This window comes from Musca vetustissima, unplaced genomic scaffold (assembly GCF_032173495.1).
Source record: "Musca vetustissima isolate MV318-11 ecotype Yass unplaced genomic scaffold, APGP_CSIRO_Mvet_v1 utg704, whole genome shotgun sequence".
Classification (NCBI taxonomy): Eukaryota; Metazoa; Arthropoda; class Insecta; order Diptera; family Muscidae; genus Musca; species Musca vetustissima.
In genome coordinates this window covers 1,789,100-1,816,032 of record NW_026876336.1, presented here as the reverse complement: position 1 = coordinate 1,816,032, position 26,933 = coordinate 1,789,100, and the positions used below count along the sequence as shown (strand labels likewise).

Genomic DNA, 26,933 nt, shown 5'->3' with positions numbered 1-26,933 from the left:
GTTGCGTGCCATTCCAACTGGTGGCTCCATATCACAATGACTTACACACATCGCCGTGTATATGTATATATTTATGTGTGCGTGTATGCTTGTGCGAATTTCTGTGAGATAAAGTTAACACAAAACGCTGCAGATGTTTGTTTAATACCAGGTTACGTTCGTACCAACAACAACAACAACAACAAAATACCAAAAATATTCCATATAGAAAAGAAACCTTCAAAATAGTTCTAATTTCAAAATCAGTGATTGAAAAAGAAGTTATAAACAATCGAATTTGATTTTCACGACGTTAATTAATTTTTAACTGAAATGTGGATAAATAAACAAACCAACATACTGTACATTGCATCAGCCAGCGACGTATCACAGATTAATGCTGACATTTTTCAGTGATACGTACTGGCGTTAATGATACGGAAGTGTCCAGCAGCAAGCCGGACGTGATATCGCACTAGGGCGCATAAATATTACGACACTATATTCACAGTCCGGAACATGTATATGTTCCAGTATATTTTTTTATACATCTGCTGACCAGAAATCTTTTAAATCATTGTCAGTAAAAGTTCTTGCAAATGTACATTTGATTGGAAAGATGAAATAAAAAATAAAACTAACGAATGTGAGGTATCAAAAAAGTGTGCTCGTCAGCGTCTTAGGTAAAACATGTACTTCGCTCGTCGAAACGGAACAAGTATCGACATAGAAATAGAAATTCTAATTTAGGATACCTAGATTAAAGGGCATTTTGTTGACAACTACCCACAAACAGATCGTACCCTCCTTAAATACAAGTATGTACATCTAGGCCGGTTGTGTGGCATTTTGTTCGCTCATAATGATATTCTCATTTACATGGCATTGGTGCAACTCGGCACTTGCAAATCAATCTCTTTTCGCAGACGCTGCTCGCCTTTAGCGTCCGATTTCAGGTGTTTCATTGAAGCTGTCATCGAACAAATGACGGCGCCACTAAACCTGTATCTCTAATGCACCACAGCTACGTTCAATGAATGGGTTCATGCAAACCACAAATCAATGATAGAGCAGAAATATGAGAAAGATAGTGACGGATTTGAGTTCGCAAAAAATATCAAGTGTGCGCATATTACTACAGTTTTAAATCGTTGTGTACAGTAAGAGAGAAATCGTTCCATAGATCTTTGAAAATACCGCCTCCTTCGTTTCTTATAACGATAATAATTTTGAGAAATGTTTTGTTTATGGTCCACCGACTGTGATGATTTATTTCATTCAAATCTGATTAAAGAAATGGCTTGATAAAGATGAGCAAATTCCAACTTTGCAATTTATATTTATTTTATAATGTCCCTAAAATGTTTATGTTTAATATAATTAAAAATGTTTGTGAGGCCCAAAACAATTTTAACGCCTCCCACTGTGGGCTAGGAATCCATTTTTGGATAAAATTAAAATCTGGCGAAATTGAGCTTTACACCAGTAGAATTACAAATAACATGAGGTAATTTTTTTGGGATTTTGAGAAAAAAAAAGTGACAAACAGAAACACATAAATGTGCTTTTTTAAAAAACTTGGAAATTCAATAATGACATATCGGCTATAACGAATTTCCGCGCTTTATATCCCACACAAAAATATATCGCTTATATTGGTTGTAACGACATGTGTTTGCAAGATATTTGAATCTTCCTATTATCAATTTATGGTTGATATTATTAATATCTACCATAAATTGAATTTGACAACCATTTAATACCAAATTTCATGATTCTAACTCTAAAGGTTGACCCAAATCCAAATTTTACCAAATTTAGTTCCATTTAGCACACCTTATTCCCATAAGTACCCTCCTAAACCATCCAACAAAACTTCCTGCATACCCCGATCCTACACAATGATTCCAAATTCAAATTTCAAAATTGTACCAAATTTAGAACACAGTAGAACAAATTTCAAAAACAGTAGAACGAATTTCAAAAACCTCCTCCTTATTTTCAAAACTTCCTACATACGCCAATCCTACACCTCCACAGTGATCCTACATCAAATTTTGAAGATTCCAACTCTATCGGTTCACCCACAATTTAAATTGTAACAAATTTAGTACGCAGTAGTACCAATTTCCACACTGATCCTGGATTCAAGTTTTAGGATTCCAACTCTATAGGTTCATCCACAATTCAAATTGTACTAAATTTAGTACGTAGTAGTACCAATTTCCAAACCTTCTTGCATACCCCAATCCTACACCTCCACAGTGTTCCTAAATTAAAATGTCAACATACGAACTCTATCGTTTCGTCCACAAATCAGATCGTACTAAATTTAGTACATAGTAGTACCAATTTCCAAACCTTCCTACATACCCCAATCCTACACCTCCACAGTGATCCTAAATTAAAATTTCAGGATTCCAACCCTATCGCTTCACCCACAATTTAAATTGTACCAAACACTTAGTACAGATTTCTAAAACTTCCTACATACCCCAACTCTACACCCCACAATGATCCCAAATCCAAGTTTCAGGATTCCAACTCTATCGGTTCACTCACAATTCAAATTGTACAAAATTTAGTACACATTACTACAAATTTCTAAAACTTTTATATATCTTAATCTTACACCTCAACAAATTGTACCAAATTTATTACCATTTAGTACCCATAAGTATTAATTTCTTAAATAGAATCCTGACCCCCTGCAGTGATCCTGACACCAAATTTCATTGTTCCATTTTCGTACTTTTCGGATAGTTATAGTTCGAGTTTCCAACAACCCTTTGGTACATCTATCCTACACTCCAGCAACGACCACCAAACCAAATTTCAGAGTTCTAGCTCCACCGGTTCGCCAAATATAAATGGCATCACATTTAGTACGTTTTAGTACTTTTCGTACCGTTCTAGTACGAATTTCCAAAAACCCAGCCTTATCTGTCATATTTGGACCAAGAGTGACCCTCACCCAAAATTTCAAGATTCTAGCTTCAGCCGTTTCTTCTGGGCGTTGATGAATCGCAGTCAATCACTCTTTTATTTGTATAGATAAAATAAAAATAAATTAAATACCGACACACACATCTGTTCGAAGATAGTTTTAGGGTTTATTACTTTGTTCTTAAGTGCTAGAATTCTATGAAACTTTTATTCCAAAACAACAACAACAAAACAATAACAAAAAATTTTTGTAAATTATTTTTCTTTCCTTTTAAATCTTGAGGGTCACTCAAATTTTGTAGGGACATTCTTGAATTAGTGTAGATTCGAATTAAGTCAAACAAATTTGACACCGAGAATGGGGGGTCCTCTTAATTTAACACATTAAAGGAGTTTTTTTTTTCAAATATTTTCAAAAAATGCAGTAAAGTAAAAATCGTACAATGTTACATTTTATCTTTGCTTTTTAGCTAACACGTTTCATAACCGATTCTGGAATATCGTATAACGAATAATGAACATTTGACATTTTTACTCACCTCAAACGGCAGAATATATAATATGCCCAAATTCAACTTTCTTAATGCGAAAGAATGGTATTCCGGACAATTCGATAACGTCTTGGGGTATAGATCAGCAATTCATTTCATAAATGTATATCAAATAGTTTATAGACGATATTATTAAAACTCTTTAATTCAGCCTTTATATTTCCCTTTATAACTGCAATGCAATGACTTTTTTACTTCGAAAGTCCTTTTATCCAACGTCAAAATCACGTGAGTGGCAGTGCAACGACCTCACGACAAAGAGTTCATAATACAGTGAACACCAATATCGTGTATGCTCTCTTTCTCACAACGATGGTTGAACAATTCTATTTGGAAAACGACAGAAAATATCTTTGCGAATTTGTTTGCAAGAATAGTTTTTCCTTATATATTGAACAAAATTTATAAACAAAATAAAACTTGTCACTTGTTATTTATTTTATTTAGATATCACATATTTTTTTTTTCAATTTTACAACGCGAGCCGGTTGAAATTTACACGCAGACGCGACGAAATCAATAGGACAACTGATCGTGAGGTATACATTAGAAAACAAAACAAGCAAGAAAGGAAATAATAGGAAAGGAGTGTCTAAGTACAAAGCAATTTAATTCATGAATTTATTTGCAAGCTCAAATATGATAGAAGTTGTAGTTTGCATTTTATTCAATAATTAATTACGACGATTCTGTACATTTCTGGCGCGACCCGGTTTAAACGTACTCGCAGACACGATAATCACACTCAAATCATCGGATAGTCATCACAACAACATCAACATTGTCAACTGCCACAGAGTAATTTTCACAATTCAATGATGGTTTTCGATATAGGTCAGCAATACTCTTCATGAATTCATATGATTGAATGATTATTTGCATTTTAATCTCTTTCAATTTAGCATTCATTGTTCTCTTTACAATTGCAATGCAATGACTCTCTTACATTGGGGCACTTTAACAACAACAATGACCCAACGGCATTGCGAAGAAGGCAACGCAGTACACTGGCCGATAACGCGTGTGTACTTTTCTCCTTACATTTATGGTGTATAGAAAGGGACGGAAAATTACTTCATTTATTGGTTTGTAAGCACAGTTTCTTTTGGTTAATTAAACAAATCTATTTGTGGTTGTAAATAAACACATATCATATATCACTTAAAACAACACAGATCACTTTTTTTATTCCATAATTAATTATAACAATTGAAACATTTCGCGATGAAACGACCCGGTCGAAACTGACACGCAGACGCGACGATGGCAAGAGGACAACTAATCGTAAAATGTAAATTAACAAAAATAAAACGAAGAGGAAAGCATAAAGAAGGAGAGTCTTGTGCCGTTATTACACGCATTTTTCTTTTTTCGGTTAAAAAGCTCAAGTTGATAGATGTCATGCTCAGAATGATAGAATTAATATTAAAAACATTTTTAGTACGCATTTGGCGATGGTGATCTAAAATTATACCATATGCTATATTTTTTAATTTAAACTCAAACATTTGCAGATATTTTAAAATAACAAGAACATGTTAGTTCGTGTTTTATTTTTTTAATTGTTTTTATGTTTTTTATATCACTTAAAATAACACAGATCACTTTTTTTATTCCATAATTTATTATAACAATTGAAACATTTCGCGATGAAAGGTCCCGGTCGAAATTGAAATGTAGACGCGACGATGTCAAGAGGACAACTGATCGTAAGATGCAAATTAACAGAAATAAAACGAAGAGGAAAGCATAAAGAAGGATAGTCTTATCCCGTTATTACACGCATTTTTCTTCTTTGGGTGAAAAAGCTCAAGAGTGATAGAAATAATATTAAAAACATTTTTAGTACACATTTGGCGATGGCGACCTAAAATTAAAACATATGATATATTTTTAATTTAAACTCAAACATTTACATATATTTTAAAATAACAAGAATCCAATCAGAAGTTAATATATTTTTTTAAATATTATCACGCAGACCCAACGAAATCAATAGGACAACTGATCGTAAGGTTCAAATTAGAAAAAAAACACAAACAAACAAGGAAAGCACAAAGAAGAAGAGTCTCAGACTTGTATAATGGGATGGTATTTCAAAGAAATGTTATAATGTACGTTGTTTCATAAGTCTTACGGCGGAAGGCTCATTAAAAACTTATTATTATTGCCGCATCCATGTCTGGCACATTTCTAGAGGTCTGCAATCTATCTGCATCAATAAAAATTGAAACACAATTCTAGGTTCAAACTTAAAAAGGAATGAATAATGCTAGGAAATGAAACGCTTCTTCATGTTAATAGATATGAACTAATGTATGTATATTTCATTTCTTTTTCTTTATAGTTAAAAGACTACAATTGAAGTCGTGAGAAGCCAGACGAAATGAAGATTTAATATTTGCAGAAGGCACTAACCCGCTTCAAATTCAATGTAGAAAAATGACAAATTATGAAAATGTATTAAATCTGCCAATAAATTTCAATGGCAATGACCTAAATTCTGAATTAGCCAATCCCAGTGCAGCACATGATGGTGTGAAAATGTCCCAAAGAGATTTCTCAGAGGTAAGTAAAAAATAAAAATGCCAAACATATGTATGTATAGAAATGAGTTATTTATGGTACGACTTATAAACAAATTCCACACAAAATGACTGAATCTAAAATCTTAATGCATGTATAAGATTTCAGATTCTGTCATTTTGTGTTTCCATTATTTTTAATCCTTGCCTCATCGAAAACATTAGGGCTGGGCTCAAGTATACCGATCTGTTGTTCGATATCATTAACAAGACTTCAAATTAATCCGGACACAATTTGTATTATTATTGCTGTTAATGCCTACATCAAGGCCTCTTAAGAAGGTCTACCGGGAGGCGAATTCATGAATTCGTCTTCCCTTGTTATCAAGCCTTTTTATCTCCAGAAATCGATTAGATCCCGACAATGCGATTAGAACGTAATTATAATATTTTGCACGTATGTGCATACAAATGTACATCTGTATATTTTTATTTTTTCTTCAAACAATACAGGCATTACCGGTTAACCTTATACCTTATAAATAAACATGGGCTTATCTTATCACAATAGTTGAATACCGAACAACGCAGGTCAAGATTATTTCAAACAATTAAAAACAAATCGCTGCGAAAAAGACTGCAATTTGTTGAAGCCATTTCGGCTTGGCCGTCCCATGTTATTTATTCCTATGCCGATTACTGTCTACCCAACAACCATGAATATGACCCAACAACCATGAATATGCCTGATAAGTGGCGGAGACGAAGGATCACAACAGCAAACAAGCGGAATTTTGGCAAAAGTGATATATGTTCACAAGCATACTGATTTCTTAAATGCTGTATGCACGATATTAATATGTTTGGCAGGGAGAAATGTTGACGAACTATCTAGATCCGATATCGACTTTTCGCTGATTAAGAATATTAAAAAATGTCACAGGACTGCATTTAGTTCGGTGTCGTAGCATAACAAGGAGTTACAAAAAAATTAACATTCCACAGACCCTATGACGAACTTCTTGAAAGTTCGCCTTGGAATCTCCATTTCTAACATACATATGTATCAATCAAAATTGTTTACAGTTTAACAATTTATCTTAACAACTTAATTTGTTAACTGATAAAGCCGACTTTACGCCATTCGAAATAAAATTAATGACCCATTTCGATTATTAAAGATTGTTCAATTGTTTCAATTATCGGTATGTCAGATATTGATGGTATCTTTACAATCGCCAGCAATGCTTTAATTTCCAGTCGGAATGTTTCCCTAATGAATGTTGTGGGCTTGAGTGCGTAGATTCCGTGACGACACAACTACACAGCATTATTTGTAGTACAATATTTTATTTGTAACTTCAACATTGGTCATAATCACATACACATACCAAATATGGGCACTTCTGCTGTCACTACAATTCACCCTTAATACGTTCTTGTAGTATTAAGAGTACTATCAGTGGTAAACAAATTGAATGCCTCCGGTTTTTAACTTTTACATAAATAAGAAATATCAATCATTATTATAGCAATTTCAAAATTGGGTCTGTGCTTCGACAAATGTTGTCTTTCTTTGTACTTTTTGCCGCAACGTATCTAAGTACAATTAATGAAAAGAAATTCTTCGACGTTGGTTTACCTTTTTCCGGAAATGTCCATATCTATAAAGAAATCTTCTTGGTCCGTTTACCGCAATCTAACTCTACACATCGCCCTAAGCATTGCTTTAAAAAAATTACCTAACGGGTATCCAAAGTCAACAATCCGAGCATGGCTAAAATTGTTGGCTCCTTATTGTTGTTCAAATAGCCGATACAATGCAATTGACAATCTAAAATGCTGTTAAAGAGCCATTCTGAAATCAAATAACAAATAAAGGAAGGTCCTACATCGTAGCCTGTACAATTGCAAGCGGCTGCTCTGTTAACACAGTCGGCTCGTGAAGATCCAACTACAAGCTAAGCAACTATAAAGCGATGTCGTCACAAGAATGTGCCAAATTCTCAGGAATTGAACTTTTTGGCCAAAATCGTCCAGAAGTTGTCATGGGAAAACTCTGTCCGCGGTGACAGACCTACAATAGCAGCTACCGACACAAATCAACAGGAAGAAGGTAGAAAAAGTGAACGAGTTCACGTTGAAATCTTTACGATCAACTCACGTCTGCCACGTCTCCCTAGAAGTGGCAGTGCCGCATACAACACTAAAGCCCAACAAAATCAAAATCCACAGCTCGAGAACACACAAAAAAGTAATACCAAGGTGGTGGCTATTTCGACAACGAGATCGGAAAGTCCCAAAAAGACTAGCAGAGGGAATCCAAGTAAAAGGCTAAACATCAGTGCCAAGGCTTAGGGCGAAGCACTGGTCAGTAGCAGTGATAAAATGTCTGGCCAACAGAAAAATAAACCAAAAAAGCGACAAGCAATTCAAGTGTCACGTTTGTCAAATAACAGTTCTGGTCAAACTCAACTCTATTCAGTGCCCAAGACGAAGAATACAAATTCATTTTTACATTTTTCTTTCACATGTGCCGCAGCGTTTGCAAAAGCCGTAAAGGGAGAATCACGAGAAACAAGAAATCAAACCTTAATTAACGAAATTAAATAGGCAAAAAAGTGCCACCAGGTCGGAGTTAAGACTAAATATGTCAACGCGTTACAGAACCAAAAAAATGTATCGGATAGTATTCAGATTGACTTCAGGCACATTTCGATCGGATGGTTTTGTTTTACACTCAATTCTTTCCTTCGGGAGGTATGGAGGAGATGCCTAAATGCCTGCCGATATATTTCATTATTGTCAGGTTCGAGTTGTTTATCACGATATATTTGGAAGGCAGAATAATTATAAGAGATGGCTAAATCGTCTTAGAATTCCACACTTTGTAGAATATTCAGATTGACTTCAGGCACATTTCGATCGGATTGTTTTCTTTTACACTCAATTCTTTCCTTCAGGAGGTATGGAGGAGATGCCTAAATGCCTGCCCATATATTTCATTATTGTCAGGTTCGAGTTGTTTATCACGATATCTTTAGAAGGAAGAATAATTATAACAGATGGCTAAGTCGTCTTAGAATTCCACACTTTGTAGAGTGAACACTGATTATTCCGAGTAATGACTACCCCCTATACTATGGCAGAATACGCCTATATGGGGACAACACCAACACACGGAATAAATAAGCAAACTATTTTAATATAAACCAGTAAGGAAAGTTCAAAAGTCGGACGGGGCCGACTTTATGATACCCTTCACCACTTTGGTTACATGCAAAGATGTTAATATCTACAAAATCCTGTAGATAGAACAGACATAGAATATTTGGAGGACCATTGAGATGGAATCGGGCGAAATTAAATAGATATTTGAACCAATTGAACCGATTAAAAAAAAACTTCGCAGACATCAAACAGGACTCGTCTGAACCGATTTCAAGAAAACTTATCACACATCATTTTTTCTTCAATTGCATTCGCTATGCAAAATTGTGATCAATCGGACAAATATTGAGAGTTTGGTGTGTCATTCACAAAAAATCGGACGAAACTATATATGGGAGCTATGTCTAAATCCGAACCGATTTTAAAAAAACTTCACAGACATCAGACTGGACCCAATTCAGTACTCTGTGCAGAATTTTGTCCCAATCGGACAAATATTGGGAGTTTGGTGCATCATTTACCTAAAATCGGACGAAACTATATATGGGAGCTATATCTAAATCTGAACCGATTTTAACAAAACTTTGTGACAAATATTGGGAGTTTGGAGCAACATACACGTAAAATCGGACAAAACCATATATGGAAGATATATCTAAACCTGAACCGATTCCACCAAAACTTCACAGAAATCAGTCTGGACCCAATTCAGTACTCTGTACAGAATTTTGTCCAAATCGGAAAAATATTAGAAGTTTGGTGCATCATTCTCATAAAATCGGACAAAACCATATATGGAAGATATATCTAAATCTGAACCGATTCAACCAAAACTTCATAGACATCAGTCTGAACCCAATTCAGTACTCTGTGCAGAATTTTGTCCCAACCTGACAAATATTGGGAGTTTGGTGCAACATTCACATAAAATCGGACAAAACCATATATGGAAGATATATCTAAATCTGAACCGACTCCGCCAAAACTTCGCAGAAATCAGTCTGGACCAAATTCAGTACTCTGTACAGAATTTTGTCCCAATCGGACAACTATTGGGAGTTTGGTGCATCATTCTCATAAAATCGGACAAAACTATATATGGGAGCTATATCTAAATCTGAACCGATTTAACAAAACTTCGCAGACATTAGTCTGGACCTAATTCAAAATGTTGTCCCAATCTGACAAATATTTGGACTTTGGTGCAACATTCACATAAAATCGGACGAAACTATATATGGTAGCTGTATCTAAACCTGAACCGATTCCACCAAAACTTCATAGACATCAGTCTGAACCCAATTCAGTACTCTGTACAGAATTTTGTCCAAATCGGACAAATATTGGGAGTTTGGTGCATCATTCTCATAAAATCGGACAAAACTATATATGGGAGCTATATCTAAATCTGAACCGATTTTAACAAAACTTCGCAGACACAAGTCTGCACCTAATTCAGTACTCTGTGCAAATTTTGTTCCCAATTAGACATCAGTTTAGACCCATATTGGGAGTTTGGTGCATCTTTCACATAAAATCGGAAAACAAATATATATGGGAGCTATATCTAAATCTGAACTGATTTTAACAAAACTTCGCAGACATTAGTCTGGACCTAATTCAAAATTTTGTCCCAATCTGACAAATGTTGGGACTTTGGTGCAACATTCACATAAAATCGGACGAAACTATATACGGGGACTATATCGAAATATGAAAGGATTTTAACAAAACTTCGCAGACATCAATCTGGACCCAATTGAGTACTCTGTGCAGAATTTTGTCCCAATCTGACAAATATTGGGAGTTTGGTGCATCATTCTCATAAAATCGGACAAAACTATATATGGGAGCTATATCTAAATCTGAACCGATTTTAACAAAACTTCGCAGACACAAGTCTGCACCTAATTCAGTACTCTGTGCAAATTTTGTTCCCAATTAGACATCAGTTTAGACCCATATTGGGAGTTTGGTGCATCTTTCACATAAAATCGGAAAACAACTATATATGGGAGCTATATCTAAATCTGAACCGATTTTAACAAAACTTCGCAGACACAAGTCTGCACCTAATTCAGTACTCTGTGCAAATTTTGTTCCCAATTAGACATCAGTTTAGACCCATATTGGGAGTTTGGTGCATCTTTCACATAAAATCGGAAAACAACTATATATGGGAGCTAAATCTAAATCTGAACCGATTTTAACAAAACTTCGCAGACACAAGTCTGCACCTAATTCAGTACTCTGTGCAAATTTTGTTCCCAATTAGACATCAGTTTAGACCCATATTGGGAGTTTGGTGCATCTTTCACATAAAATCGGAAAACAACTATATATGGGAGCTATATCTAAATCTGAACCGATTTTAACAAAACTTCGCAGACACAAGTCTGCACCTAATTCAGTACTCTGTGCAAATTTTGTTCCCAATTAGACATCAGTTTAGACCCATATTGGGAGTTTGGTGCATCTTTCACATAAAATCGGAAAACAACTATATATGGGAGCTATATCTAAATCTGAACCGATTTTAACAAAACTTCGCAGACATTAGTCTGGACCTAATTCAGTACTCTGTGCAAATTTTGTTCCCAATTAGACATCAGTTTAGACCCATATTGGGAGTTTGGTGCATCTTTCACATAAAATCGGAAAACAACTATATATGGGAGCTATATCTAAATCTGAACCGATTTTAACAAAACTTCGCAGACATTAGTCTGGACCTAATTCAAAATTTTGTCCCAATCTGACAAATATTGGGACTTTGGTGCAACATTCACATAAAATCGGACGAAACTATATACGGGGACTATATCGAAATATGAAAGGATTTTAACAAAACTTCGCAGACATCAATCTGGACCCAATTCAGTACTCTGTGCAGAATTTTGTCCCAATCTGACAAATATTGGGAGTTTGGTGCATCATTCACATAAAATCGGACAAAACTATGTATGGAAGCTATATCTACATCAGAACCGATTTTAACAAAACTTCGCAGACACAAGTCTGCACCTAATTCAGTACTCTGTGCAAATTTTGTTCCCAATTAGACATCAGTTTAGACCCATATTGGGAGTTTGGTGCATCTTTCACATAAAATCGGAAAACAACTATATATGGGAGCTATATCTAAATCTGAACCGATTTTAACAAAACTTCGCAGACATTAGTCTGGACCTAATTCAAAATTTTGTCCCAATCTGACAAATATTGTGTGTTTGGTGCATCATTCACATAAAATGGGACGAAACTTTATATTGGAGCTATATTTAAATCTGAACCGAGTGCAAAAAAACACGTACATAAGTATGGACTTGATTCAGTGCGCTGTCCAAATTTTGTCCCAATCGGACAAATATTGGTAGTTTGGTGCATCATTTACATAAAATCGGACGAAACTATATATGGGACCTATATCTAAATCTGAACCGATTTTAACAAAACTTCGCAGACATCAGTCTGGACCCAATTCAGTACTCTGTGCCGATTTTAACAGAACTTCACAGGCGTCAATCTGGACCTAATTCAGTACTCTGTGCAAAATTTTGCCCCAATCTGACAAATATTAGGACTTTGGTGCAACATTCTTATGCAGTACTCTGTGAAAATTTTGGCGATCTATCTCAATTCGCTTACACGCTATTGTGATTAAAACAGACAGACGTCATAGAATTTTACGCTGATCAAGAATATATATATGCTTTATAGAGTCGGAAATGATTATTTCGATGTGTTACAAACGGAAAAACGAAATTAATGTACCCTCCATACTAAGGGGAGGGTATAATGAAATTTAAGACAATAACCATTAGGCCACTACGAAGGTTCAAATTTTCAACAAAGTCGATTATTAATCAGATATTTTGTGGCCAGATTCCAAATAGTGAGTGTGTTGGTGTTGTTTTCCATCCTATGTTCAGAGAGGTTACTTCTCCAAGGAAAAACACTGTTTAATGTCAACGAAGGGATTTCAATTTTGGACATTTGCTGTTCGGTCAATTTGCTGCCGTGTACTATACAAACTGAACACAATACGCAGATGCGAACAAGCAGAAGGTACCAACAATCCCTTTGTTATAAACCGCTGTCATGTCACATAAATCGCTGCCTGTAAATGTCCGACCAGACAAGCTCGAAACGTTCGTCTGTTGTCCCATTGCCATTGTTGCGGGTATTTCCGTGCTTGTGTGTGTTCAGTCCTTTTGTTGCCGACGTCCCTGTACTGATCGTTCAATGATACCAAATCAAGAGAACAAACATGTGTGCTTGTTTGTGCGGCTATGTACTTCTAGAGGCTAAGCAATGTGTTCCAAAGGGTTAATCTGTTTTCCGCGGCTTTAATTTTTTTTGTTTTCATTTCTCTTCGCCTAAATGAATATGTTGTACAGAACGCGAAGAACTGAATGCAGGCGCCACACCTTGATAGGTTTTTTATCACGTCTCAAGGACATATCCGAACAAAGAAAATCAGCACGATTTGTTATAGAAGAGATTCTCAAATATATCTATCTTTTGGATAGCCGACTCTTGTCCGAATGTAAGTAATGTGTCGGTTGTCGCTCAAGCTTTGCACTCGGGAAACCAACTTTGTTTGAGACACATTATTATTATCTGTGGGCCTGTTATACGATTATTGTATTGATATTCCAAGCAGATGTGACTTCTGTGCAGGTACTATTTTTTGTAGGCGCTCGCTCAGATGCCACTGCCACCAATAAGCAATTCGATTAGATACGAAAACCGACGACGGCATGAAATGCTGTTGTGAACGGTACTAGGCAGACAAAGAATTCCGTTTTGATATTTTGAACGACAAAGGGAACAATAAAAAAAAACTTCGAAGCTCCACCGTTCGGTTCCTTGTATTGGCACACGCGCTTGCCAGTACATGCTCGTTTGTGCATGTTTGATGTTAAATTCTTTGGCCACTTTTAGCAGTACCATGTTGTCGGAAAACGGAAAGAAACGTTGACGTAGACTTTGCAGACACAAAAAAGACAACTGGACGAGGGGACATTGCCAATGTCAAGAATCTAACAAAGTATACATACGCCACCGCTTTGTATATGTATACTTGATACACTGACTGCATTGCCATTGTTGCGGGTATTTCCGTGCTTGTGTGTGTTCAGTCCTTTTGTTGCCGACGTCCCTGTACTGATCGTTCAATGATACCAAATCAAGAGAACAAACATGTGTGCTTGTTTGTGCGGCTATGTTCTTCTAGAGGCTAAGCAATGTGTTCCAAAGGGTTAGTCTGTTTTCCGCGGCTTTAATTTTTTTGTTTTCATTTCTCTTCGCCTAAATGAATATGTTGTGCAGAACGCGAAGAACTGAATGCAGGCGCCACACCTTGATAGGTTTTTTATCACGTCTCAAGGACATATCCGAACAAAGAAAATCAGCACGATTTGTTATAGAAGAGATTCTCAAATATATCTATCTTTTGGATAGCCGACTCTTGTCCGAATGTAAGTAATGTGTCGGTTGTCGCTCAAGCTTTGCACTCGGGAAACCAACTTTGTTTGAGACACATTATTATTATCTGTGGGCCTGTTATACGATTATTGTATTGATATTCCAAGCAGATGTGACTTCTGTGCAGGTACTATTTTTTGTAGGCGCTCGCTCAGATGCCACTGCCACCAATAAGCAATTCGATTAGATACGAAAACCGACGACGGCATGAAATGCTGTTGTGAACGGTACTAGGCAGACAAAGAATTCCGTTTTGATATTTTGAACGACAAAGGGAACAATAAAAAAAAACTTCGAAGCACCACGGTTCGGTTCCTTGTATTGGCACACGCGCTTGCCAGTACATGCTCGTTTGTGCATGTTTGATGTTAAATTCTTTGTCCACTTTTAGCAGTACCATGTTGTCGGAAAACGGAAAGAAACGTTGACGTAGACTTTGCAGACACAAAAAAGACAACTGGACGAGGGGACATTGCCAATGTCAAGAATCTAACAAAGTATACATACGCCACCGCTTTGTATATGTATACTTGATACACTGACTGCATAGACATTGATCCTGATGTGGGGCTACGTCTTGTAATATTGTCCTAATCCTTTGCTTCTCCTATTTGCGTATTTTTACAGAATGAACCCGAGTGTAATGCAGAACTGACGGCAGCCAACCGTGCACTTTTCCTAGAAAAAGTACGACAGTCAAATGCCGCCTGCCAGAATGGCGACTTCGGAACCGCAGTCTTGCTCTACACGGATGCATTGCAACTCGACCCCAGCAATTACATCCTGTACAGCAATCGTTCGGCAGCGCGTCTTAAGCAAGGACAATTCGCATTGGCGCTGCAAGATGCGACAAAAGCACGCGAACTGTGCCCGCAATGGCCTAAAGCGTATTTTAGACAAGGCGTCGCCTTGCAATGCCTGGGCAGGTATGGTGAGGCACTTGCTTCCTTTGCGGCTGGATTGGGACAGGATCCGCAGAACAAACAACTGCTGGCCGGTTTGGTTGAGGCTTCGATAAAAAGCCCACTGAGGCATGCTCTTGAGCCAACATTCCAACAATTACGAGCTATGAATCTGGACCAGTCCCCGTTTGTGGTTATATCGGTGGTGGGCCAGGAGCTCCTACAGGCCGGACAATACCACTCGGCAGTGACGGTATTGGAGGCAGCATTGCGTATCGGATCGTGCTCGCTGAAGTTAAGAGGATCAGTATTCAGTGCCCTCAGCTCAGCCCACTGGGTTCTCAATCAACTGGACAAGGCCATCGCGTATATGCAACAAGATCTGGCAGTGGCTAAGAGCTTGGGCGATACAGCTGGCGAATGTCGAGCTCATGGCAACCTGGGTTCGGCCTACTTCAGTCAAGGTTCTTTCAAGGAAGCGCTGACGGCTCACCGCTACCAACTTGTGTTGGCTATGAAGTGCAAGGATACACAGGCCGCGGCGGCAGCTCTGACGTCTTTAGGTCATGTGTATACGGCCACCGGAGACTATCCCAACGCTCTGGCGAGTCACAAGCAGTGCGTACAACTCGTCAAACAGATCGGAGATCGTTTGCAGGAAGCCAGAGAGATTGGCAATGTCGGTGCTGTTTTCTTAGCCATGGGGGATTTTGACTCCGCAGTAGATTGCCACACACAGCACCTGAGGTTGGCGCGCAAACTGGGCAACCAAGTTGAAGAAGCCAAGGCGTACTCTAACTTAGGATCGAGCCACCATTATCGGCGCAACTTTGCTCAGGCGATGACCTATCACGAACAGGTTCTAAGAATTGCACAGCAGCTGGGCGATAGAAATATTGAAGCAAGGGCATACGCCGGATTAGGTCACGCAGCCAGATGTGCCGGCGACATTGTCCAAGCCAAGAAATGGCACGAAAAACAATTAGAAATAGCCTTGGCGTCGCGAGACAAGATTGGAGAAGGGAGGGCCTGCTCAAATTTGGGGATTGTATACCAACTGCTGGGGGAACATGACGCAGCGCTGAAGTTGCACCAGGCTCACCTCACCATAGCAAGACAGATGCACGACCGTGCCGGAATGGGCAGAGCGTACGGGAACATAGGCAACGCCTACTCCTCGGCGGGTCTGTATGAAGCGGCCATTAAGTATCACAAACAGGAATTAATCATAAGTAAAGAAGTGAACGACCGCAGTGCGGAGGCGTCTACACATGGCAACTTGGCGGTGGCCTATCAAGCCTTGGGTGCACACGATATGGCTATGATCCACTATCGGGCTCACCTTAACATAGCTCGTGAACTGAAGGATACGCAAGGCGAAGCCTGCGCCCTATTGAATTTAGGCAACTGTCTCAGTTCTCGGCAGGAGTTTGCGCAAGCAGTCCCCTACTATGAACAGTATTTGATGTTGTCCCAGGAATTGGGGGATGTGGCTGCCGAAGGCAAAGCCTGCCACTTTCTGGGCTACGTTCACTATTGCCTTGGCAACTATCGCGAGGCGGTGCGCTACTACGACCAGGACCTGGCTCTGGCCAAAGATTTGCAGGACAAGGTGAACATGGGCAGGGCCTACTGCAACTTGGGTCTGGCACATCTGGCATTGGGCAATACGCAAGCAGCACTGGAGTGTCAAAAGTATTTCCTGGCGGTTGCACACATGACGAATCACCTGTCGGGAAAATTTCGGGCACTCGGCAACATCGGCGACATCCTGGTGCGTACTGGGGACGTCGAAGAGGGTGCGAGAATGTATCAACGTCAACTGACCTTGGCCCGTCATGCGCGAGAGAGGTCAATGGAGGCGGCAGCCTGCGGAGCCCTAGGCTTGGCACACAGGCTCATTAAAAAATACGACAAAGCTCTGGGATATCATACACAGGAGCTGTCGCTGCGCCAGCAAATGTCAGACCTGAAAGGAGAATGCAAAGCTCATGGACACTTGGCGGCAGTGCACATGGCCCTGTGCAACTACCCGTTGGCCGTGAAGTGCTACCAGGATCAGCTGACGAGGTCTCAAGAACTGCACGACTCGGCCATAGAAGCTCAAACGTTCGGAAACCTAGGCATAGCCAAATTAAACATGGGCCACTACGAGGACGCCATCGGCTATTTAGAGCAGCAATTGGGCACTTTGGAACGAGTGAATCAACCAACAACTCAGCACGACAGAGCGAGAGCCCTGGGTCATCTGGGCGATTGCTACGATGCCTTAGGAGACTACGAAGAAGCCATAAAATGCTATGAGCGCCATCTACAACTGGCCACATCGCTGCAAAGCTTGCGAGATCAAGAGAAGGCTTACAGGGGCATGGGACACAGCCACCGAGCCCTGGGCAACCTGCAGGAGGCATTGGTATGTTTGGAGAAGCGTTTGGTCGTGGCACACGAATTGGGTAGCGCGGCTGAAGTGAAGGCTGTGGCATATGGAGACCTCGGCAACATTCATTGTGCCCTGGGCAACTACGAGCAGGCAAGGAACTGTCTGGAGCACCAGCAAGAAATCGCCCGTGAGTTAGGGGACCGGAAACTAGTTTCAGATGCAACTAGCGCTCTAGGCAATGTCTATCAGCGAATGGGGGACAATGACGGAGCGCTGAGTTTACACAAAATGGACTTGGAGATGGGGGAACTTTTGGGCAATGCCTATATGCAGGCTCGGGCATGTGGTAACCTGGGAGCAGTTTACGAAGCCATTCGTTCCCATGACGATGCTGTAACATTCTACGAGAAACAACTATCAATGACCACGGACCACCTTACCAAAACCATTGCATGCGGATCTCTGGGTAAGCCAAGATAACATTGTTCAATTCCTATAAAATAACCTCGCAATATACGTTACAGGAAGAGTATACCACCAGATGGGAAACTACTCGGAGGCAATCACCTACCTGAAGCAGGGTCTGACATTTGCTCAATCCATAAACAAATCGGAAGAAGAAGCCAAAATAAGACATCAATTAGGCAAGTATCGATCGCGCCCGAACCTTGGTGCCATTTAACAATCGCCACTGTTTTGCCCCTGTAGGTCTTGCACTAAGAGCTTCCGGTGACAACGAAGGAGCCAGACTTCAAATGGAGAGTGCTGCCCAACTACTGGAATCGGTGCGGTACGACCAGCGCAGCCCAGAGGCACGTACCAATATTTACGATCTGCAGACCTCCTGCTATCATATCCTACAACAGATTTTTGTGGCCATGCAGCGCAACGAGGAGGCATTGGTGGCCGCTGAACGGTGCAAATCACGGTCTGGCCCTGAAGCGAATAACGCAACACGCAAGACCATGATGACGTGCACCGAACACATATACGACATTGTCAATCGCACAAAGAACAATGTCTTATATTTCAGCATGGCCACCGACGAGCTGTATGCTTGGTTTTTACAACCACAGAAGGGCATTGTGCGCTTCCATGCAGTTAAAATAAGCGAGGAGTCGTTGAAGATATCATCGGAAAAGCTGGCCGAGCACTCAAAGACAGGCGGTGTCAAGGAGAGTCTCTTAGAACGATATATCAATATGGTGCGTGACAACTTAGGGGTGAATTCCGACTCGGTACTGCACGAGGGAGACGGCAGTGGGTGGCGAGCTTCAACGGAGAACTTACTTGATGACTTTAGCAGCGAACGATCTGGATTCCTGCGCATGGTGAACCGAAATCACTTAATGAATTCGTCCAACTACTCCCTTAGCTCGCTATTTAGTCTGGGTTCTGTGGGTGGGTCAGTGGCCAGCCTCCAGGGGTCCACGCGCTCTATAGGTAGTCTTCAGGGCTCCTCGCGCTCGCGTAGGACTCCTTCAGTGTGGCAAGGTCCAAGCTGCCTACACACTCTATTTAACATTCTTATGGCTCCATTTGACGACTTATTGCCCACGGGCGGGGCTGTGTCCAGACAAGGACGAAAGGAATTAATTTTGGTGCTCGACAACGAGCTGTATTTGGTGCCTTTTGCTATTCTGCGCAGTTCGAAAGAGGACGGCGAATATCTATCGGAAAGATGTTCTCTAATAACGGTGCCATCACTGCAATCACTGCGGGTGAAGAGTAAGGCGTTGCGTTCCCGCGAACTAGCTGAGAATTTGAACACCGCCCTCGTAGTCGGTGGTCCACGTATACCGACCACCTTAGCCGAAACATGGGGTTGGTCCGAATCGCCAGCTTCATTGCAGGAAGCTGCAATGGTTGCCGACATGCTGCAAGCCAAAACACTTGCTGGCTGCAATGCCACCAAAGAAGCAGTTATATCCGAACTGCCCACAGCGGAGTGTGTGCACTTTGCGGCCAATCTAAGTTGGAAGTTGAGCGCCGTAGTCTTGAGTCCCGGTGATGTCGTCGACTCACAATCTCAGAAAAGGTTCTACCAGTCGTCGAACGCTGAGATTTCGGCGGGGCAAGACAACGATCCACCAGATCTTTCCGGTGGCAATATGGAGTTGCCACAGTTGTCCGACTTCATACTCTCGTCCTCCGATGTGTTGAACATCAAACTCAACGCAAAATTAGTCGTTTTAAGTTCCTATCATTCAATAGAGCCGATAACCGGGTCAGGAGTGGCAAACTTAGCTGGCAGTTGGCTAGGGGCCGGAGCTGGCGCTGTTCTGATATCACTATGGCCGGTGCCGGAGACTGCTGCCAAAATTTTACTCAGAGCATTTTATTCGGCATTACTGCAAGGGGCCAGAGCCGCAAGGTATGTCCTGTTCAAATATCACCTAGTCCCTACGGTGTTAAGTTCTAGATTTCAAAAATTTATTTTGCATTCTAATATACCTTTCTTTCCTATTTAGAGCACTGGCCGAAGCTATGCAAACGGTTCAGCACACAAAGCACTTCGCCCACCCAGCCAATTGGGCGGGCTTTCTGTTGGTTGGCGGAAATGTACGCCTTTCTAATAAAGTTGCATTAATGGGCCACGCCCTATGTGAACTCATGCGCACTCCGGACAAGTGTCGAGATGCTTTGCGTGTATGTCTTCACCTAGTGGAAAAAAGTCTGCAGCGCATTCATCGGGGACAAAAGAATGCAATGTACACCACACAAAAGAGCATCGAAAACAAGGCCGGACACGTAGCCGGATGGAAGGACCTCCTAATGGCTGTGGGATTCCGCTTTGAACCAGCCGCCAACGGCATACCATCCAGTGTCTTCTTTCCCCAGTCTGACCCCGAAGATCGCTTATCGCAGTGTTCAGCAAGTCTTCAAGCCCTACTAGCCCTAACGCCGTTGACGTTGCAAGCCTTAGCCAAGCTAGTCAGTAGCTCTGATATGGCGGACGACATTATAGCCGTAATACGAAACGTTTTAGCGAAATACCCGCCAAAAGGCAGTCCCGAATCGGAGACGACTATAGAAATTCCTCTTTCGGTGAGATTGTGGCGTGTCGCAGGATGCCACGAACTCCTGGCATCTATGGGCTTCGACTTGACAGAAGTCGGCCAAGATCAAGTCACCCTTCGGACGGGAAAACAGGCCAATCGTAGAATATGTCAATTTGTTTTGCAGGCCCTGTTGGCGCTTTTCGGTAAGTAGTACTGAGGTGATCCCGTATTTGCCACAACTCACTCGACAACTTTCACTTTCAGATACCCAAGAAGCCCCCAAGAGTTTGGGTCTTGACTCGTCCAGCAGCTGTGAGTCCCTAATTGAAGATACTGTTATCACGGAGGCGGTAACACCCATTGCCACTACAAATCACACGCAATTAACTGCAGCAAGCCATCAACCATTGACGGCAGACACCAGTAAGCAACCTATAAATGTTGGAGTGACCTTGCCTCCGTTGCCCATAAATAGATCGCGCTTGATAAGTACAGGCAGTGGCGCCTTCATATCGTATGTGCGGCGAAGGGGTGAACCCGATGGCGGGAGAACGGACAATGAGTCGATCCCTGTCCCAGGGGCAGCCTGCAGTTCCTCATCTATGTACCCTGCATTGGACTCCAGTCTAAATAACACAACAGACAGTGAGCTATCAGATGGTTATATATCACAAAGCCACATTACGAAGACAAACCATTGTCGTCTGGGATCGTCAACGCTAAGAGGGCCAGTTCGAGTATCAAGACCCGGTGGGGGCGGAGAGAGCGATGCTGCATTCACACCAAGTCCCCCAGTCACCACACAAAACCCCGTGGATTCAAATGTGTCTATGGCTTTGGCCCACCAAACTAGAATTCGTAATTTGTATTCCGGAACGGGAATGGGTTATTTGGGTGATTCGGCCATACCGGAACTGACAGCAGCTCCAAGCACAGCGAACCGCAGACCGGATAGCTCTAGTTCCGCCAGTTCCACCACTGATTGGGAAGGCTCTGGCCACGCTACAGTCTTGAGAAGAGGCGTACATATGCCCCCTCTACCACCGCCCAGGCAAAATATGCCATTAGTTGACAGTTTGAGACCGCTGGCACCTATGGTCCCTGTATATAATAATTTAAATGCCAATTTGCCAACGTCCAACTCAACGGGCAACGTTGCCGACTCGAACAGTAGCGAGTCTGAATTCGAAAGGAGCTTAAAAGGTGGCCAAGTGCCAATGTCGCAGTTCCGACTGAAGCCAAAAATCAAGCTAGGGAGTGCACAAACATCGGTTGCGGCTAGGGTCAGCAAGGAGCATGCCCTATTTATGGACCGACTGAATGTAAGAACGGAACCAAACCCACAGGGGTCGTCGGTAAACCCAATATCATCCACGCATACGACATCTACAAATAACACCGCTGGCAGCCGAAAACCCATCAATTTACCCGATGACGATGACAGTGCACTGGTGTTCAATGCATCCAATATGTACTATCCGCAAGCGGACAGTGATCTGCTGCCGGAGACCAAGAAAGAACACAAACCTAGTAATCACAACGGTTCTACATCTGGCAGCGCTTCGTCTCAAGGTGTCGCTGCAAAAGATGCTACCTCTAAAACAAATCAAAAAACTATTCAGGACTCCATAATGCGCCAAATGAACCGAGAGATGACGCCGACCATTTCGGAAGTCTATCATGAACGCAACTTGGGACTGGGTTTGGCCCCACCGCTCTCCCAGCTATTACTCAGCAAAAACTACGAAGAAGCTGAAACCTGCAAGCCCACACAAGCCAACAGCATTGCCCTGAAAAGTCTGGCCGATGCTGCCAACGACATTGAATTAAGTGGTGCTTCTTCGACATCCTCTGTTAGCACCACAAACACTAAAACCCTAAACACCCAAAGTTCCATCGCCGCCAACACCCCGCACGGAGACGAATGCTCGACATGCGGTGAACCGTCCGACATTATTTGCCACTGCAAAAGCGCCACCGTTCAAAAGAAGGCTTCGCATAAGCCTTGGTTAAGTAACGTCCCCTCCAGCATAGTAAAGGCCAGCGACCTAACCACAGCCGACATACTGGAGAGGCAAAATAAAATCCGCACCAGTGTCATCAAAGAGGCTGTCAATCCCCCGCCACCCTTGCCAAGTTCTCTGTCAACACTGAAACGTGTACCCAGTCCCTTCAATGAGTATTGTCGCCGTGACGAAGGCGACGGTCGTTCCGTGGCCGATTCGCAGTGTAGCAGTAATTACAAAAATATAACAATAGTAAAAGCTGAGGCCAGTCAGGCCAGCATCGTACCCAATAGGAAAGTGTAAAATAAATCGGCATTCAAGTCGAATGATATTCGTCATGCGCCGACCCAATGCAATAGTAAAGCGGTGGATAGCATCCCATCCCCAAAAATGTATTCAACATGTACAGATTTACGGCATGTCCATGCTTTTCCTCCGAAAAGCCAGCCAATATTCCCAGAACTGATTATATTTAATGAGTAATATTTGTAGTGGTAGACCCATAAGTTGTTAGTTAGACTATATGTACGTTTGTTTATTGAATAAAGCTAATCGTTTATTCCATTATTGTTTTTTTATTAACACTATTTCTACAACGACAAAGCACATAGCATTGTTAATCGAAAACGACAGCCGCGCGCCTACTCCTATTTTGTTGAGGGTGGGCGGAATAATAATTTGTCAGATCCGCCACGTTGAATTTCATTCGATCAAATTCAGTTGCCAAGGTCGGGCGCCAACAAGGGCATTTTATTTACAAAAATCAAATAGTGGGCACTATGTGATGATCTATTCCAAAAATTCCATCAACAGACATATCGCTGAATTGTAAAGACATTGGCATTTTTGCTTCGCAGAATAGAAAGACACTATCATAAGCGGAATCCACGAACGGTTGTTATTACATGTAGAAGGGGTTTTCTACAACGATGCGTATGCGTCTTTTAGTTTTCACAATCATGTCAAGCATGCGTGTGATCAGGACATAGAGCATAGAATATAGTATTGGCATTAAAATGTATATCTACTAGTAGTTGGTCAGCATCAAATCCGCATTGCTTGTACAGCTTAACCGGATTGAAGGACGCCATAACATTTGTCCACCCAAAAGAATTATAATCTGATTAATAGATTCAGACTCGAATATACGATTATGTGAACGGTTTCATAGGTTCACGTGAACAACAACATAAGGCAGTCATCGTTAAGAGCATTAAAATGTATATCTACTAATAGTTGGTCAGCAACAATTCCGCATTGCTTGTACAGGTTAAACGGATTGAAGAAAGCCATAAAATTTGTCCACCAAAAAGAATTGTAATCTGATTAATAGATTCAGACTTGAATATAAGATTATGTGAACAGCTTTCTTAGAGGCACGTGAACAACAACATAAGGCAGTCATCGTTAAGAGACGCAGAAGTGTAAGCACAAATTAAAATCTCTTCTGTGGGAAGAAATTTGCGAATAATCATACGAATTCTTCTATGATAACGTCTGGGTACTCATTGAACTTCTAAACCCACATAAATTATTTTCGGTCCACAATGGGTAATTAAATTATATTTGGACGACATTTAATGATCATGTTCAAGTTAATTATTATTATTATTTTTTTATTGTTTTTATTGCATGTCATTTGTTGGCGATAAGGCATAGCCCGAATTTTGGGAAACTTGTGACCGACCGATCATTTGTGTGCTTTACCCTCCGGAGAATTGATTAAAAATAAATACACTCGAAAATAAAAACAACACAACATATCATATCATTTACGTTGGGGAGCATGGAATCGAAAATGAAATCCGTTATTTATAGCAAACAGTCCCTCATACTAGGTATTCGTTCTAAAACCCCATCTATACAATGGAATGGAATTTTTTCATAAATGCATAGGCTTTGTAAACAAAACTGCACAACGTATTGCGTCTGCACTCTATACTATAAACTATATAAAATACACTCATGTGTAATCAATGAAATTTCCCGCTTTGTATTCAATTATTTGCCAAGAAAATGAAATAGTTTGCAAAATATTTATTACATCCTTATCTGATCGTTTTTGTTTGACGTTAACACAACCGCTCAATTTGAATGTCAAGAGTCACCAAGTATGTAACTGATTGCGCTGTAGTGTGAATTAAATAATAGTCCCTATAATATTAAACAAACCTTCTACATGTGGATAATCTCTTTGACGCCAGTACAAGTGTGGGGTCTTGATTTCTTCTCCTCTTGGTGTACACGTGTGTGTGTGCATATGCATGTGTCTCCCATACTCAACATAACTATTTTCGTTGGTACGCATACGTTCGAGGGCATCAAAACCTCATCTTCCATTTTATTGCAGTTATTGACAACCCAATCATAGGCATTCGTCTGGAAGGACATTTTGCCTGGGTCACAATTTAGCTCATTTATCAAAACCAGAAACGAGTTGACCAATTCCACGTCGCGGAAAACCAAATTGTATCCCGCACACAAGAAAAATGATAGAGACCATTCAATTCGCTTTACAACGGCGTTCTATATTCGCAAAGCGATTAACTATACTATAGAAAAACCTATACACATACCTTTCACAAAATGTTTTGCGCTTTTAATTGCACATGATTTGGGTTATCAGGCTCATTCTCTCTCACACTCTCCTTGGCTCTCGCCCTCTCTTGTGAAGTATAAAAAAGCTGGCATTTGTCTCGAACATTTCAAAAGCGAATTTCTATTGAAACAAAACGGTTACGACGACCTTAGGAGTGAATTCATCTTTGAATAACAGAAATTAGTAATAAATGAAATAAATAGCTGACACACACACACCGTTAGAGGAAACACAAAATGCGCATTTTACAGGAGGTAGATACAGTGAAAAGAATGAAAAGAATTTCGAATAATATCTCTATTTGCTATTGTGTTTAGAACCAAATTGATTTCATAGATCCTTCGGAATTGTTACGTCCCGAGCCAAGCTTTGCGGAAAAAAGCCTATCGAAATTCCGTGATTATAGCATTGACGAAAAGGATCCGCTAAAGGAGCGGGTAAGACAAACTTATCGGCTAATGCACTTGAACCAAACGGTCGACTTTGTAAAAGGTCGCCATGAACGCTGGTTGAAGTTCAATACCATGAAGGCAACAGTTCGTCAAGCTTTAGAAAAACTTAACGATCTCATCGACGAGTCTGATCCTGATATCGATTTGCCAAACATCGTGCATGCCCTCCAGGCTGCCGAACGGGCAAGAGAAGAATACCCCGAATTCGATTGGTTGCATTTGACAGCGTTGATTCATGATTTGGGTAAAATAATGGCATTCTATGACGAGCCACAATGGTGTGTTGTTGGTGATACATTTCCCGTCGGATGTGCATGGGGCGATAGTATAGTTTACAGGAAGGACAGCTTCGAAGGCAACCCAGATGGGGAGAATCCTCTATACAATACCAAATACGGTATGTACGAACCAAATTGTGGAGTCGACAACCTTATGATGTCCTGGGGCCACGATGAGTACATGTATCAGGTGCTGAAACACAACAAGACAACGCTACCAGACATAGCCTGCAAAATAATTCGTTTTCACTCATTTTACCCATGGCACAATGGTGGCGACTACCAACACCTCACTAAACCCGAAGATGAGGAAACAAAAAAATGGGTTTTGATATTCAAGTAAGTACAGAATGGCAGAATGTAACTAGAGTCTTTTAAATATTCCCTTCTTCATCGTTTTTAGTCGTTATGATTTATATACGAAAAGTGCAAAGATTCCCGACATAGAAGCATTGTGGCCGTACTACCAAAGCCTGATTGATAAATACCTGCCTGGAGAACTGGAATTCTAAAATCATTTAGACCATAAACACTTATCGACTGTGATCAAACAAGCAACGTCGTTTCCAATTGCTAACAAATCAATAACAAATATACAATCAATAGTTTTTTAAACAAACCCATTGTTTTCCTTTATTTTCATGTCATTCCA

The 26,933-nt window shown here is 40.6% G+C and overlaps 2 protein-coding genes across 2 annotated transcripts; both read left to right on the top strand.

Annotated features, from left to right (window-relative positions):
- The first annotated feature begins 5,912 nt into the window (after nucleotides 1-5,912).
- LOC133320906 (tetratricopeptide repeat protein 28) lies at nucleotides 5,913-23,255 on the top strand. Its single transcript, XM_061530015.1, has 6 exons — nucleotides 5,913-6,044; nucleotides 15,290-18,410; nucleotides 18,469-18,588; nucleotides 18,653-20,318; nucleotides 20,416-21,149; nucleotides 21,211-23,255. Exons 1-6 carry the CDS (start codon nucleotides 5,919-5,921, stop codon nucleotides 23,253-23,255), a joined length of 7,812 nt encoding a protein of 2,603 aa, XP_061385999.1. The 5' UTR covers nucleotides 5,913-5,918.
- A 2,532-nt stretch (nucleotides 23,256-25,787) lies between these two features.
- On the top strand, nucleotides 25,788-26,793 carry LOC133320905 (inositol oxygenase). The gene is made up of 3 exons (XM_061530014.1): nucleotides 25,788-25,805; nucleotides 25,869-26,620; nucleotides 26,685-26,793. The coding sequence occupies exons 1-3, from the start codon at nucleotides 25,788-25,790 to the stop codon at nucleotides 26,791-26,793; spliced, it is 879 nt and encodes a 292-aa protein (XP_061385998.1).
- The last annotated feature ends 140 nt before the right edge of the window (nucleotides 26,794-26,933 follow it).

Coding starts and splice junctions, on each gene's coding strand:
- LOC133320906 (XM_061530015.1), top strand. CDS start 5,919: ATGACAAATTATGAAAATGTATTAAATCTGCCAATAAATTTCAATGGC. Junction 6,045..15,289: donor CCCAAAGAGATTTCTCAGAG/GTAAGTAAAAAA, acceptor GTATTTTTACAG/AATGAACCCGAGTGTAATGC. Junction 21,150..21,210: donor GGCCCTGTTGGCGCTTTTCG/GTAAGTAGTACT, acceptor TTTCACTTTCAG/ATACCCAAGAAGCCCCCAAG.
- LOC133320905 (XM_061530014.1), top strand. Junction 26,621..26,684: donor AAATGGGTTTTGATATTCAA/GTAAGTACAGAA, acceptor CATCGTTTTTAG/TCGTTATGATTTATATACGA.